This window comes from Sphaeramia orbicularis, chromosome 21 (genome assembly GCF_902148855.1).
Source record: "Sphaeramia orbicularis chromosome 21, fSphaOr1.1, whole genome shotgun sequence".
NCBI lineage: Eukaryota > Metazoa > Chordata > Actinopteri > Kurtiformes > Apogonidae > Sphaeramia > Sphaeramia orbicularis.
The window spans coordinates 18,967,761-18,995,249 of record NC_043977.1 but is presented as its reverse complement, the minus strand read 5'-3'; the positions used below and the strand labels follow the sequence as shown (position 1 = coordinate 18,995,249).

The 27,489-nt window shown below is 37.7% G+C and overlaps 1 protein-coding gene across 1 annotated transcript in view; it reads left to right on the top strand.

Moving 5' to 3' along the window:
- The window catches only part of abca12 (ATP-binding cassette, sub-family A (ABC1), member 12), a 191,088-nt gene that overhangs the window by 37,714 nt on the left and 125,885 nt on the right, over positions 1-27,489 (top strand). Inside the window, exons 17-30 of the mRNA XM_030125194.1 lie at positions 326-459; positions 691-805; positions 2,415-7,763; positions 7,992-8,104; positions 8,593-8,660; positions 9,618-9,766; positions 9,888-10,018; positions 10,349-10,491; positions 13,799-13,966; positions 15,948-16,165; positions 21,141-22,063; positions 22,397-22,415; positions 24,038-24,144; positions 27,131-27,237. Coding sequence (XP_029981054.1) covers positions 326-459; positions 691-805; positions 2,415-7,763; positions 7,992-8,104; positions 8,593-8,660; positions 9,618-9,766; positions 9,888-10,018; positions 10,349-10,491; positions 13,799-13,966; positions 15,948-16,165; positions 21,141-22,063; positions 22,397-22,415; positions 24,038-24,144; positions 27,131-27,237 — 7,744 coding nt within the window. The remainder of the gene's footprint in view (positions 1-325; positions 460-690; positions 806-2,414; positions 7,764-7,991; positions 8,105-8,592; positions 8,661-9,617; positions 9,767-9,887; positions 10,019-10,348; positions 10,492-13,798; positions 13,967-15,947; positions 16,166-21,140; positions 22,064-22,396; positions 22,416-24,037; positions 24,145-27,130; positions 27,238-27,489) is intronic.

The window sequence follows — 27,489 nt, the reverse complement described above, 5'->3', positions numbered from 1 at the left end:
CTACTAGATGTTTACATCGAAAAGAATGCGTTTGCACTTGCCTGACGGTTTGGAGCATGCACATAATTCTTAGGGTGTAAAAAAAAAAAAATTTGGAGAAAAAATTGTATGTGACACTTGTCAGATCTGTCCCTAAGAAAAGTAATGTTGTGCCAAATTGAAAAAGGAACTACATTTTGTTACCAAATTTTCAGTAGTAACGCATTACACTACTTTTTACCCAAAAAAGGACTTCCGTTACTGTAATGCATTACACACACCACCGATCTTGAATACATCCAAATTCAGTAGTCAGCTGACTATTTTTCCTTTGTTTTGCTTTTAGTGCGTTTCACTTCATGGTGAGACTTGGACAAGAGATTGAGCAGAGCCAACTGTGGCCCGAGATGAAGGACTATTTCCACATGGCTTACTGGATTTTGAACTACAGGCCTGGAATCACAACTCAGCCAGCAAACTGTGAGTTTCTGGGAGGCTCAAGTATCTTGGTCAGCAAAAAGGGACAAATTATAAATTCTTAAAGTCAGTATAGAATGGGCTATGAAAACGAAGCTTGTATTTTGTTGCAATATATCTTAAAAAACAAACAAAATGAATTTATTAAATCCTTGAACAAACTTACCCGAAGGGAAGCAACAATGTTATTTATCAAACTGATTTAATTATGCATGTAACATATTTTCCCTTTAGGTTCCATTGACCTACACAGCTTTGGAATTCGTTGTGATACTGGATTGAACTGGCAGCTGTTTGTTAACACATTGTCACAAGTACTGATGTCACCCAACCCAGACATTCTGGTGAAGTAAGTCACAAATAACTGTTTCTTATTGTATTTGACGACCTATTTACTCACTGTAATCGAATTTCAGATAAAATGTTAACTCAGTGAAAAACACAGCTCAGTCTTTCCTTAAATAAACAAGTACAGTGAATTCAAAGCCAGGTTTTTGATAATGGTTGAGGGTGAGGCCAGCACAGACAAATAAAGGCTGTTTCATGAATACAAAAACTTTTGCTGATAATGCATATGCCAGTAATTCATTATGTGCATTTTCACTCCTTGAACCCTTTCATGCATGAATTATGAGAACCTTAATCAAGATTTTTTTTTTTTTTTGAAAAAAGCAATGTGATTGAATTTTTTTTTTTTTTTTTTTTTTTTTTTATGAACCTATTTTTCATGGGGTTACAAAAATGTCCAGTCAGCTGGACACCATGCATTTACTGACATACTGTGTGAAAACTATGAAATACATTTTTTAAATGCTGCTAATCTGTTCTCACATTTGAACCTACTAGAACAGGGGTCACCAATCCTGGTCCTCGAGGGCCGGTATCCTGCTTGTTTTAGATGTATCCCTCTTCCAACACACCTGATTCAAACTATAAGCCTATCATCAAGCTCTGCAGAAGCCTGATAACGACTGTCAGGTGTGCGGGAAGAGGGAAATATCTAAAACATGCAGGATAACGGCCCTCGAGGACCAGGATTGGTGACCCCTGTACTAGAACCTCCTGAGACCCAGCAATGCATTTTTGTCCTCTGTAGGGGACAAGAGTTTTACTGCTTTATTATAAAAAAAACAACAAAAAACAAAACAAAATGCTGTCCACTGCAAAGGACATTCCATAAATTAAAAAAAAAAAAAATCTATCTGAAAAAAGTGTTGCATCATGCTGTTTCCAATCAAGACAATTATTCAATGTAAAAAAGCCTAAACTTTTCCTTTCCTGGGTCTCAGGAGGATAACACTAGTTATTACTCATTCAGATATGCCAAAAAAAATGTTTAAAAAATCCCTGTTAATTACAGTCTAATAACAATTAGCAATTGATTTACACTCAAATATGTCACTGCAGATCAGGCTGATCAAGAACAGGAAAGTTACAGTAATGGTATGAATTACAGTGTGTAGGATGGTGCATAAACGTCCACTTTCTTGGCTGATATGGAGATATGGAACTAAAACAACAAAACCCATGAATATACAAGAGAACAGCTTTGAACAGCTGTCCATTGCAGTGACCAGTATGCATGAAAGGGTTAATGCAGTAAATTCAATAATATAATCAGGATATTTTAACACTTAGTTCTGGATTATTACTATAAAGCAGTGGCGGGCCATGTATTTCACACCTAGGCCTTCAGTGGTGTTCTAGCTAACTTAATCCACCTTCTTCTATATATAATATTGTAATATCTTTGTTATGTTCTGCATTTGAGGTAAAGATGGCAGTTAAATATATGTGTATATATGTACATTTTGGCAATAATGTCTTTATTTATCTTTAAATTATTACAGACTTAGGACTGAGAAAGGAGTAACATCTGACAAAGTATTGCTCTTGTCAACATTAGTCATAGCAATCTAATTCTATCATGTTGTCTTCTGCTTCTCTTTTCTCTGTAGTTGCCTCAAAGGATCTGTGAATTTGTTGCAGCACGTGTATGGTGATATTTATAAATACCTAGCGGCATCAAATTTGAAAGATGAAATCCATGGTGGAGATGCACTCTCTGATTTCCTGATAAACCTGATGAATAACCTGAATGACTTCGCCCAGAACCTCACCAGACTTCCAGACCAGAGCATCTCAAACCCTTACGTCATGTTTCCCCTTTATAGCCACCTTCTACAGTCCACAGGTCTGGCACCGCTTCTGCCTGTGATCCTCAATGATGGCCCCTTAAACATCACACAAGTGTTTGAGGTAGCCTCCAAGCTTGGAAGGCTCAATCAGCACATCTTTACCTTCAATGAGACACACCCAACAATGCCTGAACTGGAGAGGTTGATAATGCAGTTCCTCTCCTCCGAAGGTAACCTCACCATGTCTCTGGCCCTCAGTATGGGGAACACTCTACTGACGTACTCTGAGTACATCAGCCCCGAGTATGTAGCCCGTCTTAGAGAAGCCATTCAACCTTTCACTAACCAGACCTCAGCAGGCATTGTGGAAGCCATCCTTAGTGCCATTGAACTAGTGAAGACAGTGATGGATTCTCCAGATGGCAACCCTACTACCGTCATCCTTGGGTACATACAACAGCTTGAAGAGTGTATTATCTCTCTTTTGCGACTGCGAAAAACTGAGCAGGTGATGTTGCCAAATGGACAGCTGATCACAACTCAAGTAACTGACCTCTACCAGCCTACTGCCGAATTTCTCAACCTTCTCACCCCAGAGGGCATTGAAACCCTTGCTCAGGCTGGACCGGATGCTGCCCAGGACTTAATTGCACAGAAATTCATGGCTTTCCTACCAGCAGCAGTTCGTCAGCAAGCTGCTACGTTTCTGCAGGATTTCAAAGCTCTGCAGCATCAGATGACCCAATGTGCAACAGGCCAGAACTGTTTGGCTGGCATCTCAGAGATCTTCACTTTCTTGGATCAGATTTTAGATATGATGGTCTCAGCCAAAGGAAATGTCACTATCGAAATAGCTACATCCAACTCTTTTCTGGGAAGACAGGAATATGAGGAAGTTGCATCCACGGCGTTCTCTCTGCTGCTTTCTCCAAATGATGTTGCTACAGTGACAACATTCAAACAGACTCTCCTCTTCATCAGACTGGTCATGGCTAACCCAAATATTACTGTGTCTCATGTCCAGAATGCTCTGCAGCAGTCAAACCTAACCATCGAGGAGCTGAATTACATTGCATCACTTGCTGGGGCTGGAAACATGAACGACCTTGTAGTAAAAATATTGACGCTTATCAGTTCTTACCAGTGTTTTGAGCTACAGCCTGCTTCAGAAGGGACAACTCAATGTGTTGTGGAACTAATAAATGGCATCAGCAGTTTCTTAATGCACGTACCAGCCCTACAACAACAAACAGCCATCCTCTCCATCATTCCGTTAATTGTCAATAAAACACTCAGTAACGTTGCATATGCCAATTTCAGCTCGAATCCAGACAGTGTCGTGTTTCAGACCTTGAACAGCACTCTAGCCAATGTCAAGATGGCCCTCCACATGAACAATTTGGACACACCAGAGATAATGAATGAATTCAGAGTACTGGAAAACATTCTGAAAGTAGCTGCTGACCCTACACCCTTAAACTACATCTTCAATCCCACCATGGGGCCAAACCCATTCTTTGCCGTGAAAGACGTCGAGGAGATGATCATGTGGTACTTGAAAAGGCTGGAAAATGCCACCAGTAGCAGTTCCATCTCAGACCTGCTCTATCCCTTTTTCCATCTCTCACAGATGCAAGTGGCTTTACAGCTGGCACAGACAGATTTGTCAATTTTTGTCAGTAACCAGATTGATCACCTCATGCACAGTCTCCAGTACCCACTAGATGCTGAAGGACTGAGGAAAATTGGCCAGGCAGCTGTTGAGATTCTTCAACGTATGTTTAAAGTTGTTATTGGCAACATAGATGCACAGAATTCCGTTGCCGAACTACTTGGCTCAGTACTGCCATGGAACACGACGGCTCTAGATGCCACTGAGGTCCAAATTACTCTCTACCTCAACTTCATACAGCAATGGCTGACACAACCGAATGCACAAAACCTGTCTATCCCAGAGCTGAATGATATCGCAGCACAAGCTGGAGCTGCAAACGTAGGTGACCTTGTTACAAAGATTATGGCGCTGGTCAACTATTACCAGTGTTTTGAACAACATCCTGGGGCAGAAGGGACAACTCGTTGTGTCATGGGACTGATGAATGGGATTGGCAGCTTCCTGATGCATGTACCAGTTCTGAAGAATGAGAAAGCCATTCTTTCCCTGATTCCAGTTATTGTCAATCAAACTATCAATAACATTATGCATGTGAATTTCAGCTCAAATCCACATATGGCTGTCACCGAGACCCTGAACATGACTCTAGCCAGTATCAAGATGACCCTCCAGCTGAACAACTTGAGCTCTCCAGAAATAATGAATGAACTCAGAATGATAGAAAACCTTTTAAAAGTAGGGGCCGACCCTACAACCTTAGCCAACTTCCTCAATGCCACCATGGACCCAGACCCCTTCCATGCCCAGAAAGCATTCCTGGAAATCCTGAGCAAGTCCTTGAAAAGGGTGGAAAATGCTACCAGTGGCAGCTCCATCGCAGACATCCTTCGTTCCATTTTGCGTGTTGCACAAATGCAAGTGGAATCACAACTGGCACAAATAAATTTCTCAATTTTCATCAGTAACCAGATTGATTACCTCATGCGCAACCTCCAGTACCCACTAGATGCAGAAGGTCTGAGGAAAATTGGCCTGACAATTGTTGAAATCCTTCAACGTGTGTTTAAACTTGTAATGATCAACTTAGATGCTCAGAATAACCTTGCCATAATGGAAGGTTCAGTACCTCCATTTAATGCAACCCATCTGGATGCCATAGAGGTCCAAGTTAATCTCTATCTCAACATCATACAACAGTGGATGACACAACCAAATGCACTACAACACTCAAACCTGACAACTGAGGAGCTGAATCAAATCGCAGCACAGGCTGGATTCTCAAGCATAAGTGACCTCTTAGTAAATATAATGACGCTTGTCAATTCTCACCAGTGTTTTGAACAAGAACCTTCTCCAGCAGGAACAGCTCGTTGTGTTATGGGACTGATAATGAGGATCAACGGTTTCCTGAGCCATGTACCAGCTCTAAAAGACGAGAAGGCCATTCTATCCCTCATCCCTTTTATTTTCAATAAAACTATCAGTAACATCATGCATGCCAATTTCAGCTCAAATCCACACATGGTTGTCTTGGAGACCCTGAACACAACTCTAGCCAGTATCAAGATGACCCTCCAGCTGAACAACCTGAGCTCTCCAGAAATAATGAATGAACTCAGAATGATAGAAAACCTTTTAAAAGTAGGGGCCGACCCTACAACCTTAGCCAACTTCCTCAATGCCACCATGGACCCAGACCCCCTCCATGCCCAGAAAGCATTCCTGGAAATCCTGAGCAAGTCCTTGAAAAGATTGGAAAATGCTACCAGTGGCAGCTCCATCGCCGACGTCCTTCATTCCATTTTGCGTGCTGTACGGATGGAAGTGGAATCACAACTGGCACAAATAAATTTCTCAATTTTCATCAGTAACCAGATTGATTACCTCATGCGCAACCTCCAGTACCCGCTAGATGCAGAAGGTCTGAGGAAAATTGGCCTGACAACTGTTGAAATTCTTCAACGTCTGTTTAAACTTGTAATGACCGACTTAGATGCTGAGAATAACCTTGCCATAATGGAAGGGTTAGTACCTCCATTTAATGCAACCCATCTGGATGCCATAGAGGTCCAAGTTAATCTCTATCTCAACATCATACAACAGTGGATGACACAACCATATGCACTACAACACTCAAACCTGACAACTGAGGAGCTGAATCACATCGCAGCACAGGTTGGATTCTCAAGCATAAGTGACCTCTTAGTAAATATAATGACGCTTGTCAATTCTCACCAGTGTTTTGAACAAGAACCTTCTCCAGCAGGAACAGCTCGGTGTGTTATGGGACTGATAATGAGGATCAACGGTTTCCTGAGCCATGTACCAGCTCTAAAAGACGAGAAGGCCATTCTATCCCTCATCCCTTTTATTTTCAATAAAACTATCAGTAACATCATGCATGCCAATTTCAGCTCAAATCCACATATGGCTGTCACCGAGACCCTGAACATGACTCTGGCCAGTATCAAAATGACCCTCCAGATGAACAATTTGAGCTCTTCAGAAATAATGAATGAACTCAGAATGGTAGAAAACCTTTTAAAAGTAGGGGCCGACCCTACAACTTTAGCCAACTTCCTCAATGCCTCCATGGACCCAGACCCCCTCCATGCCCAGAAAGCATTCCTGGAAACCCTGAGCAAGTCCTTGAAAAGATTGGAAAATGCTACCAGTGGCAGCTCCATCTCAGACGTCCTTCATTCCATTTTGCGTGCTGTACAGATGGAAGTGGAATCACAACTGGCACAAATAAATTTCTCAATTTTCATCAGTAACCAGATTGATTACCTCACACATAACATCCAGTTTCCAATAAATGCGCAAGGGGTCAGTAAAATTGGCAAGGCAACTATTGAGATACTTCGACGTGTGTTGAAGCTCATAAGGCACAACTTTGACGCTCAGAATAACTCTGTGGAAATCTATGGCTTTGAGATGCCATTGAACGCAACCCTCTTAGCTGCCTCAGAGTTCCAAATAAATCTCTACCTAAACATCATACAACACTGGATGGCACAACCAAATGTCTTTATGGTCCTCACCAGTATGCTGCATTGGGGAAACTCCTCCATGAGTTATGCTACACCTGTGAATGATATCCACCACCTGCTGCAGACCATACTTCCTTTTCTCGATGAAGAACAACGTGTCTTTATTTCTTTAATTGGAAACATCACCCAGTCTCTAAGCAAAGCCTTAACAGTGGCACAGCAGCCCAATGGTCTACAGAGTGACCATTTCATAACCGCCATCTCAGAAGCAATCCAGACTATGATGTCGGTCTTAACGCCGGCAAGTGGACCCGTGCCAGTCAGTCTTCAGCAGAACATCCTGGGAGTTGTGCAATATTCAATAAAACTCATTGTCCACCCAGACTTGGGCTATGCCTCAGCACGTAATGCATCCCTCCTCATCCTGAAGAACACCGAAGGCTTCATTCAACAGATAATTCCAGAAATGGTGGCCCAATACATGCTTGGCGGAGTCAAAATTGTTACTACATATTTCGAGACCATCTCCACAGCGTCTGGTCCAGACAACTTTAATGAATTGTGAGTAATGGTGTTATTTTGATAATACTTTCTACGTTAGACAAAATAATTTATATTTTAATGACAATATAAATTACAGCAAAGTTCATGCATACTTATATTCACATTGCATAAAGAAAACGCATGGATTAGTCACATCTTCTTCAGTGAATTGCATCATTCACTATGACAAGTTGACCTTTTGAGAGATTTTCAGATGTAAAATATCGGTCTGCTTTGTTCCTTAAGGATTTTGAATGAGATGAAGACAATCCACAGCCTCCTCCCACCAAACAGCACATCACGAGCCTACATTTCTGCCCTCATTAACATCACTCACTTCATCCTGGCGTCCGGCCAAGGTACGTCAGCTTCTGAGTGTTGCTGTAGATGGACAACATGTTGAATTCTGACGAGGTGTTGGTAGAGAGGAGGCAGCAATGTGCACTTCATTATTCAAGAACTGATGTAGTCTAAGCACTGTAGATCAAATAATCGCAGTTTTCTTTGTCATAGGTTTGAAGTCTACTGTCTGAGCCAACTTTCAGTAACAAGTTAACTAGGAAGTAGCGCTTATTAGCATATGTTTATTAATGAATTATTCAGCAGGACCACAATAATTAGAAATACTTTATAGTAAGGGGTTAGTATGGAGGTTGTTGAGTTTTGATTTTAATATTATTTACATACTATGGACCTCATAAAGTAGTAGTGAGACAATATTATAATGTGTGTACATCTTCTTGAGCGTTCATTGGAAGGTTACTGGTGGAAAGCTGTTATGAAATGTTACAATAATAATCGTAAAAGTACTAAAATGTTGAATATGTGTTACCAAATTTTCTTTCAGACAACATGGGTCTCTTGGGAAGTTTTGAGAATCTGTCACCACAAAATGTACCTCTAATTATTGAGCAGGTAAAACATGATCACATATCTCACATGTGTTTTAGTGTTAGTATGAAGTCATTTCTTTGAGGTTATACACTCAGTACAGGGTGGGGAAGCAAAATTTACAATATTTTGAGGCAGGGATTGAAAGACAGTGTATGACCAATTAGTTTATTGAAAGTCATGAGAATTTATTTGCCACAAGAAAATTGACATAATAGAAAATGTTTTTATTCTATGCGTCCTCCTTCTTTCTCAATAACTGCCTTCACACGCTTCCTGAAACTTGCGCAAGTGTTCCTCAAATATTCGGGTGACAACTTCTCCCATTCTTCTTTAATAGTATCTTCCAGACTTTCTGGTAATAGTTTTGCTCATAGTCATTCTCTTCTTTCCATTATAAACAGTCTTTATGGACACTCCAACTATTTTTGAAATCTCCTTTGGTGTGACGAGTGCATTCAACAAATCACACACTCTTTGACGTTTGCTTTCCTGATTACTCATATGGGCAAAAGTTTCTGAAAAGGTATGGATAATAGTGTTAGGTATGATTATGACATCAATATATGTTTGGTTTCAAAACAATTGACGTAGTGCCTGCTGAGAAAAAACAACTAAATGTTCATTGTAAATTTTGCTTCCCCACCCTGTATTCATGCAAGTTAAACTGACTGTAAATATAATGCACATTCTTTTGGCACTGGTAGTGCTTGTTACATCTGTAAGTATGTAACCCCTGGTTAGACATCATCCATGACTGGTAGCCAGGCATGAGGTGAATGAAAAGCAGTACCATTGTCATTGTTATTACAGACAAAGCAAAAAACAAGATCTCATCACTTATCTAACTTGTTTTTCAAGGTCTTTGTGTTCTTGTCATATTTCACGGATCACATACAGCACTTCAAAGTCAACTTTCAATTGTCCAGACCTTGTACCTTGTGACAAAAAAATTTAACCTAAAATTTTACTTCTCTTCAGATGGGGAAGCTCCTGAACATGATTTGGCGACTCATCATGGGAAGTCCAGACACACTTACCAAACCAGAATCTCTTAAAGCTTTCTCTCAACTTGCTCAAGTCCTGGAGGAATTGCTAGAGGAGAGAGCAACCCAAGAAACCTGGCACAAGTAAGTCAAATCACCACCTGATAGACCCGAATAACTTATCACAATATAGTTTTACAGATAGAGCCTTAGTACATGATATATCTGGATGACAAAAATTCTGCATTGATTTATTTTTCCACAGTCTTAAAATGATGTTAGAGGCCGTACTGTCAATTGTCGAAAAGACAGAGCATTGGGAAAGTATTCCATCATTTGTCTCACTACTGGAAAAAGCCCTTGGAACTTTGGTTAAGACCACAAAGGCAGAGAATGGTAAGAACTGTTAAGCAATACACCTGTTCTTTCACATTTGAGCCAGTAATCCTATTATTAGTGTTTAACAAAAGGTGTTATGAATACTCCAGTAACTGTCAAGATGACGAATACTCATACCTCATGCAGATTTAGTTTTGTAAGCCTGATAAAGTGATCTTTTAACATCTCGACACACCTCAAAATACCTAAAATAGTTTTCTAAAACATTGTCCTATGCAACACGTAACAAAGGTTCTTTCCCGTGACAACATGAGCTTTTTTGTTCAGCATCATTTAAGTAATTCTTGAGTACAGTGTTTTGAACGGTGTTCGTTTTCTCCCTCTCAGGACTGATTGTAAGCCTTCAGGTGCCTGTGATGACACTGATGACAGAAATAGCTCAGTCTGTGAACAGCAGCCATTTCAACTTGTCGGAGTTCTCGGAGAGAATGCAGCACGCCATTGAACGCACTCTTGTGGCGTCTCAGCAGGTGATGGCCTTAGTACATACTGACTGATTGTTATGATCGTGAGAACTTGTCGTGTCATGTGTCATGAGGAGGCATGAAGTGATGATTAGAGCTTTTCATTCAAGAAGTTAAAAACATCCTTATAAAAGCTTGTTGAACTTGTTGGATAGGCTTATTTAAGAAGCATTTAAAGCTACAGTAGGCAGAAATCAGAGGAAACAAAAACAGTCCTAAACATAGACTCTCTGTTGAGGTAGATATGTTGATGCTATCTCACAACAAAATAAGGGGAGAAGCAATAGAGTAGGGGTGTCAAACATACAACCCTCAGGCCACACCTGGCCTGCAGGAGGAATTTGTAAAGCAGGGTGCATGTGCAGGTCTTGAAAGTCTTTAAAAGTATGGAATTTCAAAACAGTTTTCCAGACCTTGAAAAGTCTAGAATTTTGTGTCAAAGTCTTAATAAAGTATAGAAAAAAGTTTCTTTTAGAGCAGTGGTTCTCAACCTTTTTTCAGTGATGTACCCCCTGTGAAATATTTTTTCAGCCAAGTACCCTCTAACCAGCGCAAAGCATTTTTGGTTGAAAAAAATGACTTAAAACAGAGTGCTGCGCCGTCAGTGTCTGATTTATTAAACTTTGGAACTCCATTTGTAGTGGTCTCTCTTGAACTATTTGGAAATAAAAAGATATAACTAAAAAAAGAAAGAAATAATTAACTTAATTATAAATAAAGATTTGTGCACATAAAAATAATTTTCAACATAAAGTGTCCTCTTTTGATATCATAGTAAAGATCTGTTCTCAAAAAGAAATCATTAACTTAATTTTAAATAAAAGCGGAAACTGCTAAAAAAAAAAAAAAAAAAAAATCATCTTAAAATGTCTATTGAATAATTAAAAAGAAGACTGATGACATTACCAACTGTCAACACTGAATATTACATTGTTGCACTGAACTGAGTGTTTTTGCATTTAGTCAGACATTTTAGTGAGACATTTGGGCTTGTGCTTCGCTGAGGATCTTTGTCATTCTTGGTGGCAGGGAGGCAACTGCTGTGATCAAGCTCTTTATTTTTAAAGGATTTTTGCATGGATGCTACTTTTTAAATATATTTTAAAATCTCACGTACCCCCTGGAGTGCCTTCATGTACCCCCAGGGATATGCGTACCCCCATTTCAGAACCACTGTTAGAGTTAGAGTATGCTCAAAGGCATATAATCTTGGAAGATAAGAAATACATGAGGAAAATATATAAAAACAGCAGTTTGTACACAGACCTGTATATGGTAACGTTATTATGAATTGGTTAATCTTGTTACTTTACTGTACATCCATCCATCTATACATTCATGCTTTTAAACCTCTGGGTGTGCTCTAGTGAAACTTCTTTGTGTGATATTCATGTACTTTTCGTGCAATTTTCATATGTTTTGAAAATGTTTCTATCAGTAAAACATAATTTACTGTGAATTATGTATTCATTCATTCACATGTTTATTCAAATGAACATTTCTACTACACACAACAGGTAGAATTTCAACCAAAAAAGTAGGCACGTGAGTATAAAAGTACATATAGTCAAGGTCTTGGGGAAGAAAATAGCTGTTTTGAAAAAGTCTGGAATTTTTATTTGGATAAAGAGCAAACACCTTGCAAAGTGCCAAATTTATGCTAAAGATATCAACAGTCAAGGGTGTCGAACTTATTTTAGTTCAGGTGCCACATACAGCCCAATTTGTCTAAAAGAAGTGCAATTTTAACAATGTTTTGCCTGTTACTAAATGTTTTTTGTCTTTGTAGATCCACTGCGATCTGTGAGTTGTAATGCACATGTGTAAATGATAAAATGAGGCATAATATTGTTGTTAAGAAATTTCAGGTTGTTCATGGTCGTTCAGGCTATTTACTTTTTTTAATGAAAGGATAATTTGTAAATGTAAATACATTCAAAATGTAATTTAATTTTTTTGTACTAAAACAAGGAGAAAAATATAGTTGTCATTATTTATAGGTTATTATGCTATTATTTTACTGGTCCGTCTAGGTCAAATTGGGCTGTATGTGGCCGTGAACTAAAATGAGTTTGACACCCCTGAAAAAGAGAGTTGTTCAGTCATAGATTATCCTAGATCACAGGTGTCAAACATGCGGCCTGGGGCCAAATCGCCCGCCAAAGGGTCCAGTCTGGCCCCTTGGATGAATTTGTGAAATGCAAAAATTACACTGAAGACATTAATCATTTTAGTTCAGGTTCCATATACAGACCAATTTAATCTCAAGTGGGTCAGATCAGTAAAATACTATCATAACAACCTATAAATGATCACAACTCCAAATTTTTGTCCTTGTAAATGTAAATATTTCCATGTCATTTTACTGTATTTACACTAAAACAAACTAACATTTCACAAAAACACAAATAACCTCAACAAATATGAACATTTTAAAATGTCTGAAGTGTAATTTTAACAATATTCTGCCTGTTTTTAAATCTTTTGTGTATTTGTTGATCCGCTGTGTTCTGTAAGTTGTAATTTACATGTTTAAATGATAAATTGAGGCATAATTTTGTTAAAATTGCACTTATTTTTCTGAAGAAATTTCAGTTTGTTCAAGTTATTCACATTGTTTTAAAGGATAGTTGGTAGATGGAAACATTTTCATCGCATGATTTTACTTTTTTTTGCTCGAAAACATAGAGGAAAGTTTGGAGTTGACATTATTTATATATTATTATGTTATTATTTTACTGGTCTGGCCCTCTTCAGATCAAATTTGGCTTAATGTGGCCCCTGAACTAAAATGAGTTTGACACCCCTGTCCTAGATTATTTAAAACCAGTGAACAGAGCCAAGACAATGGGTAGAAGATCTAATTTAATCTCAGATCATTTGTTTTACAATATGCTGAATATACTTTCATTGGGAACTTTTTTCCCAGAGGCACCAAAAAATCCAACCTACTGAGACTTTAATTAAATGTCATTGATATTACGTTGTATAATAGTCTGATATAACAGTCTGTGGTGTGCCCAGTCGCTGTACGCATATATTGTGTGTACGTATAAGGTACATGAGGGAGTGTACCGGCTACATCAGTCAATGAGAAGTGGTGATACCTGTGTGAGACTTCTGCCCTTTTCATCTACGTCTCTGAACAATGTGAACAGAAAGATAATGTCATTTCCCTTGTGTCTCTGCCTTTTGTGCGCCACCACTTTGTTTTGTTTACGTCTCTGTTTTACTAACTGAACTGGTTTTCTCGAAACAAAACAAATGAAAGATGAGATGACGTCTATCTCTTTCTGACATTTTTTTGCTCTAGGCTAACGGTACATTGGAGTGCAGTGACGTTCTGAAAATCTGGGAGGGGGTGAGAGAGGCAGCTGGCTTAAACCACAGTGTCATGGCTATGTGGTGCAACGCCAGCCTTCAGCCTGTCATTGAGGCGTACATTGAAGCACAGAAAATATTCGCCCACATGAATATGACTGTGAGTATAGATTGGTGCAACCATGAAATGAAAGTTCCTTTTCAAATGTTTTTGTTTTTTTTTTTCCTTTTTATATATTGTTTTTCCTTGTTGTATTTGGTTTTACATGTTCATATTCAAAATAAAAACTAACAAACAAAGCTACAAATACAAAAAAAGCCAGAAAAGTATGACCTGGGTGCAAGGATTTTCAGTTTATTAGTCGTATCAAACCTTCAAACACTGCAAAAATCTAAATCTTACCAAGTGTATTTTTCTCATTTCTAGTCAAAATATCTCAATACACATAAAATAAGACATAATCACCTAAAGAGTAACTTTTCAGTGAGTTATAAGAACTTATTTTTAGACAATAGATCTTGAAAATCTTATTTCAAGAAATCTTACCAAAATAATTTTTCACTTGTTTCATTGGCAGATTTTTTTTTTTTTTGCTTAATTCAAGATTTATTTTTTTTTGCTTAATTAAAGCAAAAAAACCAAAAAAAATCTTCCAATGGAACAAGTGAAAATTATCATGGTGAGATTTCTTGAAATAAGATTTTCAAGATCTGTTGTCTAAAAATAAGTTCTTATATCTCACTGAAAAGTTACTCTTTAGGTAATTATGTCTTATTTATTTTATTTATTCTTTTTAAATATCTTTTTATTTCACTAAAGAAAATCCTCCAGATACAGTATATACATAGGGATACTGGGTCTTACTTTTTACAGTTCTCCTTTGTGCACTCTTCCCACCTCCCACCCCTAAAGGAATAAACCAACTAAACACACTCAAAAGTAACAGGCCAAAAATATAAATGTCTAAAGAAAGAAGGAAAAAAAAAATCATCATCATCACAATAACATTAATAAGGGTAACAACATATACATGAGCATAATGATGCATGCTGTGTCATAAATAGCAGCAATAGCGCAGTATTCATGATGTACAAACTCAAACTTTCTCCTTACCGGAAAGTAAAGGCAACCAAAATTCATTAAAGAGATGGCCTCGATTATACTTATCCAAAGTCAGTTTTTCTAAAGGTAAAAAAGAAGACAATTTATCATGGAAAATCTTAAAAGATGGAGGGGAGTCATTCTTCCCAAATAAAAGTACAGGGTGGGGAAGCAAAATTTACAATATTTTGAGGCAGGGATTGAAAGACAGTGTATGACCAATTAGTTTATTGAAAGTCATGAGAATTTATTTGCCACAAGAAAATTGACATAATAGAAAATGTTTTTATTCTATGTGTCCTCCTTCTTTCTCAATAACTGCCTTCACACACTTCCTGAAACTTGCGCAAGTGTTCCTCAAATATTCGGGTGACAACTTCTCCCATTCTTCTTTAATAGTATCTTCCAGACTTTCTGGTAATAGTTTTGCTCATAGTCATTCTCTTCTTTCCATTATAAACAGTCTTTATGGACACTCCAACTATTTTTGAAATCTCCTTTGGTGTGACGAGTGCATTCAGCAAATCACACACTCTTTGACGTTTGCTTTCCTGATTACTCATATGGGCAAAAGTTTCTGAAAAGGTATGGATAATAGTGTTAGGTATGATTATGACATCAATATATGTTTGGTTTCAAAACAATTGACGTAGTGCCTGCTGAGAAAAAACAACTAAATGTTCATTGTAAATTTTGCTTCCCCACCCTGTATGCATTTCTTTGTGAAGTAAGTGATCAAAATTAGTATCCTGCATTTTTTATGATCTAACTGTAAATTATATGTGTCATTTAGTAAATATAAACTGCTGCTTAAATCAAATTGTAAATCCAGGACTGATTGATTATGTCTTATTTTAAGCGTGATGAGATATTTTGACGAGAAATGAGAAAAATACACTCGGTAAGATTTAGATGTTTGCAGTGAAACGAACAAGAAAATATGTGCAACCAAGACTTTGACCATTTGGTGGCAGTGTTGATACACTGAAACATCAACCCATTGCTAACAGTTCATCTCTGCTGTTATGTTGTTCTACAGCACACGGGCATGGGACCGGTGACTGTGAATGCCACAGCTGCTAGGATTGTCAAAACTGTGCAGTCCTTCTACTATGTCAGCGTTAACCAGTCACATGTGCTGGAGCAGTTTGTCATGACTTTCAGCAGACACTTGGATGAGATCGCAGGCCAGCCTCTAAGTCCAGAGGCACAGCTGTACTGGTACAAGCACCTCCAAGACATGCAGCTGGAAGACAGGTGACTAATAACTGCAATCGGGGTAACATAAACTATCTGAGAATGTTTGAAGGAAAACAGGAAATGGTTAAACTAGAATAAACCTCATACTAGATAGATGTAATTATTAAAACTATTTGTCAAGGAGATGTTACATCAGAATGACTCTTGACAAATCCCTTAAATTATTGTGCAAGAAAAGACCAAGAATCTGAAAATAAAATATTAAAAAAAAAAAAAAAATCGGTCTGATGTTCAAAGAGCGATCAATCAAGGCAAAGTTTTGTTTCTAAATTGTTTCACCAACAGCAGCCTCTGTAGATCAGACAGACCAGATTACAGCGCTGTCGCCGGATATGAGGACAGAGCAATGCAATCGTACCGAACTCCAATGCAGCCACATGTCACATAATTCCAGGATACACTAAACATTCTTTGTCATACACAGGGTGTCCCATAAGTCTCCATACATAGGAGACATAATACATTCCATACATATATGGTTCTAACATGTATTTCTTTATATTTCTTCTTTATAGTTCTTCAGCAGTGGAGGACACGCATTGAAATGTGATCCCGACAAAATGGCAGTTATAGAGCATATTATATAAATAAAAATGGTTTATGTCAAGAAATGTTTATTTTTCCTATGTATGGAGACTTATGGGACACCCTGTAGTATATAGAATTTATAACATTTTACCTAAAAAGGCTGATCTGCACATGAACTCACTGCATCTTATTTTATCTATGATGCTCCAGTCAGGCTGATTTAATTTAACATTTAACAATGTTATGCCTGTTACTAAATGTTTTTTGTCTTCGTAGATCCACTGCGATCTGTGAGTTGTAATGCACATGTGTAAATGATAGAATGAGGCATAATGTTGTTGTTAAGAAATTTCAGATTGTTCATGGTTGTTCAGGTTATTTACTTTTTTTAAATGAAAGGATAGTTTGTAAATGTAAATATGTTCATAATATAATTTTGCCTTTTTGAACTAAAACAAGGACAAAAATATATAGTTGTCATTTATTTATTATAGGTTATTATGCTATTATGTTACTGGTCTGTCTGTATCAGACTGGGCTGTATGTGGCTGTGAACTAAAATGAGTTTGACACCCCTGAAATAGAGAATTGTTCAGTCATAGATTATTTTAGATTATCTAAAACCAGTGAACAATGCCAAGATAGTCATATAGTATATAGAATTGAAAGCATTTTACCTAAAAAGGCTGATCAGCACATGAACTCACTGCATCTTATTTTATCTATGATGCTCCAGTCAGGCTGATTTAATTTAACATTAAACAATGTTATGCCTGTTACTAAATGTTTTTTGTCTTCGTAGATCCACTGCGATCTGTGAGTTGTAATGCACATATAAATGATAGAATGAGGCATAATGTTGTCGTTAAGGAATTTCAGATTATTCATGGTTGTTCAGGTTATTTACTTTTTTTAAAATGAAAGGATAGTTTGTAAATGTAAATATGTTCATAATGTAATTTTATCTTTTTGAACTAAAACAGGGACAAAAATATATAGTTGTCATTATTTATTATACAGGGTGTCCCATAAGTCTCCATACATAGGAAAAATAAACCATTTTTATTTATATAATATGCTCTATAACTGCCATTTTGTCGGGAACACATTTCAATGCGTGTCCTCCACTGCTGAAGAACTATAAAGAAGAAATATAAAGAAATACATGTTAGAACCATATGTATTATGTCTCCTATGTATGGAGACTTATGGGACACCCTGTATATTATTATGCTATTATTTTACTGGTCTGTCTGTATCAAACTGGGCTATATGTGGCTGTGAACTAAAATGGGTTTGACACCCCTGAAATAAGAATTGTTCGGTCATAGATTATTTTAGATTACACTGGGTTACAAAAAAATGTTTTTTGCAAGTTGTCTGGGTTTTTTCAACTGACTTAGGACCATTTTGCACCGCTAAATCCAAAAATGACATCTGTTTTTCTCAATCAGGTCAGGTTTTTTTTGCTAATTTGATTTTGAAAAATGTGATCTTCTCACAAAATTGATTACATTTTTGTGACTTTATCAGTTGATTTTTTATATAGTTCTCACCCAAAATAGTTTTTAAGAGAAAAAAAATCATTTTCTAACAGGATGTATTTATTATTTATTATGTATTCACCGCAGATGTAGCAGAATGCATCAGGCTTATTTTTGCAAGATCTTCTAGTCGAAGCCATTTCATTCACCTGTAATATTAAAAAGCACATTAATCATAAATTGGCAAAAGTAAAATCTTCAGAACTCATTTATTGCAAGACATATGAAAGAATTTTGTATCGTATGATGTGAAAATGCCCATAAATGTAAGCAAAAATGTTAAAAAGCCAATATGTAGCATAGTTCAGAAAGTTGACCTGATTGAGCAAAATTAATGTGATTTTTGGATTCAGCACACCAAAATTATCCTAAACCAGCTCAAAAAACTTAAAAAATAAATTTGTTGTTGACCAGTGTTATCTAAAACCAGTGAACAATGCCAAGATAGTCATATAGTATATAGAATTTAAAGCATCTTACCTAAAAAGGCTCATTTGCACAGGAACTCACTGGATCCTATTTTATCTACAATGCTCCAGTCAGGCCAATTTAATTCATACATAATTAAACAAGGAACTGGAGTGATCACATTTGTATTCAACTTGATTAATTTAATGCAAGTCTGCTTGAAAACAGGCAGGCCTGCACAGATAGCAGCGTAACCATGATTTAGCTAGCTGAGACATCCTCTTAAAATTGATTTCCCTTTATATGCCAGCTACAATAATGAGGCAGGCATGGTGATGAGGATCACATTCAGCATATCGTAGAGAATCAATCAGGTCTGACTACATGAGTTATAGATCATTGATCAGAGTAGAAAGACTCTACAGTCTATTATCAAGAATGAAATAGGGAAACTATGCGAATGAGTGTAAAGCATGATAAAGATGTAATGGTAAAGTAGAGCTCTCCTGAATGCTTTTATGAAGAAATGTATGAAAAAAGCATGGTTTGTACTGTATGAAAGAAATGCAAATGTTCCCAAATTTCCCAGACTCAGAATTAACCCTTTCATGCATAGCAGTCACTACAGTGCACAGTTATTCTACAGCTGTTCTCTTGTATATTCATGGATTTTGTTGTTTTACTTGCATATCAACCAACACAGTGGACGCTTATGCATCATTCCATACACGGCAATTCATACCATTACTGTAACTTTCCTGTTCTTGATAAACCTAATCTGTAGCAACATATCTGAGTGTAAATCAATTGCTAATTGCTATTAGACTGTAATTAACAGTTTTGTTTTGTTTTTTTTAACAAAAAGCTGAGTAATAACTAGTATTATAGTATGTTAAAGAAAACATCAGATTAGCAGCATTACACTGCAAAAATCAAAATTTTACAAATTGTATTTTTTCCTCATTTCTAGTCAAAGTATCTCATCACAATTAAAATAAGACATAATCACCTAAAGAGTAACTTTTCAGTGAGATGCAAGAACTTATTTTTAGACAATAGATCTTGAAAATCTTATTTCAAGAAATCTTACCAAGATAATTTTCATTTGTTCCATTGGCAGGTTTTTTTTTGCTTGAATTAAGCAAAAAAAAAATTCTTGAATTAAACAAAAAAAATCTGCTAATGAAACAAGTGAAAATTATCTTGGTCAGACTTCTTGAAATCAGATTTTCCAGATCTATTGTCAAACAATCAGTTCTTATATCTCACCGGAAAATTGCTCTTTAGGTGATTATGTCTTATTTTAATTGTGATGAGATACTTTGACTAGAAATGAGGAAAAAATACACTTTGTAAGATTTTGATTTTTGCAGTATAAAAATGTTTTTATTTCATAGTTTTAACACAGTATGTCAGTAAATGCATGTTTTTTTGCGTCAAAAATGAAATGCGTGGTGTCCATCTGAGTGGATATGTATTTTTTTTAACTGCATGAAATATAGGTTCATAAAAAAATTCCTTTATTTTATTTTATTTTTTATTTATTTCAAATATGGATATGATACAAGCTTCCTGATTACTACTATTTGACTTCTTTGCCCAACATAATATAGAAATGAAAATTCAAGGAAGTATAAAATAATGATACATGTAAAAGAAAAGAAAGAAAAAAAAGTCATATTCGAAAAGGAGTGAGAAGAAGCATAGCTTATTAGCTCTCACCCCTTTGTCTAAACCAACAATATGTACACATATACATATACACCCATATACGTACACATCTGTCCATCTATACACACACACACACACACACACACACACACACATATATATATATATATATATATACATATATATTTATTTATACACATACATATATACACACATACACATATACATAATTAAATATACTTACATATTCATACATACGTGCACACATGCATACATATACACATCCACATGTATCATATACACATACACCTACATATACATACATACACATGTATGCATATACGCACATATACATACCCATGCTCATACACTTACATATACATGTACAAATTCATAGAAACACTGTTACATACATACACATATACATGTACATAGGCTTCTCTGCCTCTAATCCCCATGCCATATCAGTAGGTAAAGGAAAATAGTCAGAAATGATAATTATCAATTATAACTGCTAAACAAATTATTTTTGTACATTTTCTTAAACTGGATAATATTTGGACTTTGCTTGAGTTCCTCACTTAGATTGTTCCATCACATTGTTTTTTTTTTCATGCCTACAAAGGAATAAAAACTCACACACACAAAAATCTTGATTAAGGTTCTCGTAATTCATGCATGAAAGGGTTAATCTTAAAATTAATTTAATTGTTTTAGAATTTTTAATATAATTTGTTTTACGTCAGTCTATACAGTGTGTAAGATATAACATAAACAACAAAGAATGACATTCATATAAAGTGACTTGTTTCCCTCTACAGTTTGTTGTCCCTCAGAACACTCTCTGAAGAAGTCCTAAGCGAGTTCCCCTTCCTCCAACCTTACGTGGAAGCTGTAGAGAAAGCACTGGCCCACGTCTTGAATAACTATGATTTCATGAAAGGCAGCATCTTATCCAAGAAAGTCTTCAGTGAAGCAGCAATGATCTTCCTATACTCTGTAAACATCACTTCAGATGACATGTTCATGATGTGGGGAAACTTCTCAGACCTCAATGCCGTATCGATTGCTGACATGATGATAAACGCAGTCAAAATGATGGTTGACATGAAGGTATTTGGGGAAGCGCCTATGGTTTACGAAGCCTTGGAGCAACTTCTGACATATGATGACACAAGAAAGATCGCGCAGAAGGTTGCAGAACTGTTTCTCTGGTTGACCTCCACTCAACCATCTGGACCAGATTTTCTGACTGAGGCACTGCCGGAACTTGCCAGGTATATCCTGTCTTTCCTGAAACAGATGATTGATGATTTGCCAATAAACATGGGGCTGTTTGAAGACCTGCCTGAGAATGTAATTGAAATACTGAGAAAACTACTAAGCACCTTTGGTGTTCTACCTCCCATGGACAACGATATGAACATGCGTCAACAGCAAATGCAGAATGGTAACAATACAGTGAAGATACGACGGAAACGTGAATTATCAGTGATGCCAATGAGGAGCCCAATGGATGACTTTATAGATCTGATTTTCATCGACTACTCCACCATGTTCAGCTCCCTCAGTGTCCTACCCACAGAGGTTGAGATCATAGACACAGCCCATGTGTTTTTTTCCAATCCTGATCTGGGTGTTGTGGTGAAGGGAGCGACAAGGGGCATCCAGTGGAATATGAATCCCTCTAGAGAGAAGACCATTGACGCTGTCCTGGGAATGGCCTCCGTCCTCACCCTTCCTGGGTTTTGGATATGTAAGTGTTTATAGCACTGTCTAAATTATTGCCTTTGGAAGAAAATAAAATTCAATAAAGGGAATTTTCTGTCCTTTTTAGCTGTGCAAACTAGCGTGGGAACCACACCAGGGTTATAATACTGTACATTGCAGACTATAAGCCACTACTTTTTTCCCATGTAGTTTTGGATTTTTCATTGTAGTTTAGTTTTATTTAGTTTTGACTTGTTTTTCTCTAATTCACTTAGTTTTAATTAGTTTTTAGAGCAGGTTTGCTAGTTTTTATTAGTTTTCGTTATTTTCTAAATGCTTAGTTTTAGTTTAGTTTTAGTTTCTTTATATCTTTTGTCTTCTCCACCGTCGTATTCGCATAAATCCCAGACAGGACTCTGCTGCTTTCTCCCAACTTCAGTCTCCATGTTTCCAGGCAGAGTGGGGACGAAAAGCTGACTCTAAACCACAAGTGACGAGAAGAGACGGACCGTTAAATATCATATGGTGCCAGCAGCTAAAATTGCTTGAGGGAAATAAATCCGTTTCATATCAATCCGACATTGGCAAAGATGAAAACGAAGGGAATTTTATCCATAATTTTTATACGTTTTAGTTACTTTTGTAAGCACAAAATACAGTTTCAGTTATCGTTTTTTCTTTTAATTATAGGTTTTATTTATTTCAGTTAACGAAAATGTTTTTACAATTCTAGTTTTCGTCATTTCGTTAGTTTTTGTTAAGGATAATAACCTTGAACCAGACGCATTTGGCATCTATCTGAGAACAAATGTTTCGTTTGCTCTGGCAGATCCATCTGGCCTCTCTCCCATTTAAACAGATTTCCATCTTGGCCAAAAACTAGTCAGTAAAGCCATGTCAGCTTATGTGATATTGGGGGAGTTGGTACAATGACTGACAGAATAGCTGCATTGAAGCACATTTCTTAAAAAAAAACCTGATGGTTGCCACTGGTGCAAATAATCATTTTGCCAGTTTATTTTCTCTAAAACATGGCCAAACCACTGCATTTAAAGCAGTGGTTCCCAACCTTTTTTGTCTCGTGACCCCATTTTAACATCATAAATTTCTGGCGACCCCAGACATTCAAAACAGACTTTTTTTTTTTGCTAAAATTAATTTGTTTTTGATCATGTAATAGTTTGCTATAATATGTTGCAAATAAACGTTAATTTTACACAACATTTAGGTTATATAATGTCAATTTTTATTAGTAAGTTTTAATTTTTTAAAATTTTTTATCAATTAGTAGAAATTTCAGGCGATCCCATTTAAATTCCAGGCGATCCTACGTGGGGTCCTGACCCTAAGGTTAAAAAACACTCCATTAACTGTTCCCAATCCCCTTTTTAAGTTGTGTGGCACAGTCTGTTCTTTCTCAAACCGATAAAATCTTGCACCACAAACATATGAAACCAGTGTTCAGGGGGTTAAACTGAAATGAGGAGGAAAGAGGGTCTTATTTAGAGGCTCACCTGGGGTGTAGATCCACCAGCAGCACCAAAGTTTGCATTGTAATAACATCAACCATTTTACAGGGAAACCTTACCACTTTAATAAGTTTTTTTTTTTTTTTTGGTCTTTTTTTTTTATCAGTTACTAGAAATTTCAGGCGACCCCATTTGAATTCCAGGCGACCCCACGTGGGGTCCCAACCCCAAGGTTGAAAAACACTGATTTAAAGCCTTTGTTAATAATAAAGATGTGTTCGCTGTACTTCACACAGCAAGCGTTTTTTTTTGTTTGTTTTTTTACTTGTATTAATTATAAGGCTATCCAATTGCATCCAGAGGCATAATGGTTGCCGACTGTTGATAACACCACTTGGAAATTAATTACCATTGAAACTCACTACGTGTAACATGGCAGTATACAGAAACAACTGCCTTGAATAATGCCTTTCTCTGTTAATTTTAATGATTGTCTGAGCATTGTTTCATCAGCAGTCCTTTGTTTAATCTCCCCCCAGGTCATCAATAGAGCAGGTGATGAATGCTGTTGATATGCTTCCTGATGACTTCCCATTCTCCTCGCTGCTGAAAAATATCACCAAAGTGCTTGCCAGTGAATCTCAAGGTAACTTTACACTTCAGATCTATTGTCTCTCTGAATCAGTCCGGACAGTAAGAGGCTTCTTGGACCAAGGGTGGCTTTAGAAAGAGAAATATGTGCTCATTAGTTAAATGGAGTATTCTCAGATGAATTATGCTTAATCTGGACCATTTCTTTAAATTAACTTTACCTTCTGACTCCTCTGTGAATTTACTCCCACTCGGGCCCAGTCTCATCCTCACTCTACTTATGGGCGGGGGGGGGGGGGGGGGGGGGGGGGGGGGGGGGGGGGGGGGGGGGGGGGGGGGGGGGGGGGGGGGGGGGGGGGGGGGGTGGGGGGGGGGGGGGGGCTTGGGTTGAAGCTGCTGCTCGCTTTAACCAGTGGCGGCTGCTCGTCTTTCAGAGAGGGGAAGCTCATTGTCGGCTTACATAAAAAAAAAGTCAAGTTATTTAAACATAAATTCGTCCCTCCGTTCCTTTTTAAGAAAATGGTCAGTGACCTTATCGTACCAAGTAAACAAAAAAACGCCGAAATTATGTTAAATTGAAACAAGGGAGTACAATGAGTGTGTTTTATTTACAGTGCAAGAAATAAACAAGTAATTTCGTAGTAGTTTCTCTCTCGATTTCACAGCAGAATGTGCAACAGTATTAAACTGAACTCTGTCAAGTGAAGGAGTAGATCTCAAAATAGCTGTCAATCAAACAGGATTCAGCCTTTCGACTGATCCTCCAATCAGCATGTGGAAGCCTGGCATCCAACCCGGCCAAGCTCCGCCTACAGCTCCATTCACCCCCAGAGATGCCGGGCGTCTGGGGGCGGGACAACATCGTTGCATTTATCCAATTACCGTCCAGTTTTGAGGCAATGAAAAAAACTGTTCCACTCAGTCCCATAGAAGTGCATGGACGCTGAGCATCTACGGGCAAATGCATTCACTGACTGATATAGATCGTATAAGAAAACTACGCAACGGAAATGTATGAGAAGTGAACAACATCGAGTCCATTGATTTGATGGGGCGGCTGTGGCTCAGGTGGTAGAGCGGGTTGTCCAATAACCGAAGGGTTGGCGGTTCGAATCCTGCTCTGTCCTAGTCAGTCCGTTGTGTCCTTGGGCAAGACACTTCACCCTCCAGTGCCACCCACACTGGTGTATGAATGGTTGGTGGTGGTCAGAGGGGCCGTTGGTGCAAATTGGCAGCCACGCTTCTGTCAGTCTGTCCAAGGGCAGCTGTGGCTACAGATGAAGTTTACCACCACCAGAGGGAGAATGTGAGAGCGAATAATAATGGGTTAATAATGTAAAGCGCTTTGGGTGTCTAGAAAAGCGCTATATAAATCCAATCCATTACAATTATTATTATTTGTGATAAAGCTGATTCTGAACGAACTCATCTGTGAGATGGACATGTTCTAACATACAGGGTGGGGAAGCAAAATTTACAATGAACATTTAGTTGTTTTTTCTCAGGAGGCACTACGTCAGTTGTTTTGAAACCAAACATATATTGATGTCATAATCATACCTAACACTATTATCCATACCTTTTCAGAAACTTTTGCCCATATGAGTAATCAGGAAAGCAAACGTCAAAGAGTGTGTGATTTGCTGAATGCACTCGTCACACCAAAGGAGATTTCAAAAATAGCTGGAGTGTCCATAAAGACTGTTTATAATGGAAAGAAGAGAATGACTATGAGCAAAACTATTACGAGAAAGTCTGGAAGATACTATTAAAGAAGAATGGGAGAAGTTGTCACCCGAATATTTGAGGAACACTTGCGCAAGTTTCAGGAAGCGTGTGAAGGCAGTTATTGAGAAAGAAGGAGGACACATAGAATAAAAACATTTTCTATTATGTCAATTTTCTTGTGGCAAATAAATTCTCGTGACTTTCAATAAACTAATTGGTCATACACTGTCTTTCAATCCCTGCCTCAAAATATTGTAAATTTTGCTTCCCCACCCTGTATATGTAGTCATTGAAATGTCAACACAATCGTACATATTTAACCATTTAATTTTCGTAATTTTAGGGGACGCCGAGCTTCCCTTGCAGTCTATGAGAAATCGCCACTGGCTTTAACATACCTGCTGTGACAGCGTGTATTGATACAGTCTGCAAACCTACACCATTAAACAATCACGCGAACTTGGAACACTGCCACTTTTTTCCTCTGACCTTCATAAGTATTGCTAGACCATGGGAAGCCTATAAAAGCATTTTGCTAATGCTGTTGTTACTGTGTACATGATTATAGCACAGCATAATTCATTTTGGTGATATGAGGAATAAGACTTCACACCAGCTTAGCTTGAACTCCCAAAGAGCCCAAGGCCATATGGCGCTTCTCCAGCAGAAAGCCACTCAGCACCTTTTTAAATCTCATTAGCAAAGTAGAATTCAATCATTTATCCTGTCTGCCCTCACTAAACGCTTTCTCTCGCACTCACACAAGTGGACATCTATGACCTCTTTTTAATTGGCGTCTGTGCTTGTGTGATAATGTTTTTAGTGCATAGAATTCACTTTGTAAGCAGCGGCTTCACTTCTGTGTAGCCTCACTCATATTCTTTACACACACTCAGAGTGAACCGTTGTAATTGCAAAGGCCTCTAGGTGTTGAGCACCCTAAGATTAAACATCACCATTGTGTAATTTTTCCCTAATTAGATATTCTGTCATGACATTGCGCTGCCTGAGGTGGTGCCTTTCGTTGGGGTTGTCAGACGTATTTTTAATGCACGACAGCGTCTAGTACTGCTAGCCCTCTTGGCCCCATCAGTCCCGCGCAGGGTTTCACTTTAAGCACATCATTTGCTGCTCACTCCTGACGACGCTAGCCCCGTAATGGTGCGAGTCGTAATGAAGCCCAGTGGGATGTCATGTTATGCTGTCACCTTGCAGACCTCTTTTCCTTTCCCCATCTCATCTTCCTGTCTAACTGTAATAACCTCTCTCTTACCCTCATTTTTTTTTTTTTTTCCCTTTTCTCCCCTTCACAGAGAACCTTAGCCTCATGCAGAAAACCATCAACACAGTCACGACGCTTTTCCAGACCAGCCTGACAGATCCACGCTTCACGAAGCAACTGAGCCACCTGAGAGCACAGGTTCCTCCTTTTAATAGAGTTTCATACATTTATCCTTCATTGTTAAGCCTAATAACTGAATGAAACACTGTCAAGACAAGGCGGTTGTTTTAATAAGCATGTGTAATATTGTTAAGATCACGTTAAACTTAATTAATTTAGCTTTCAGTAATAAACACTTGCAAATCATGAATCATAAGTACAGATAATAGACATGGGAAACCTGGGAGAGAATCCTCATAGTAAAACCAAGGTTAATCATTTTTCACATTT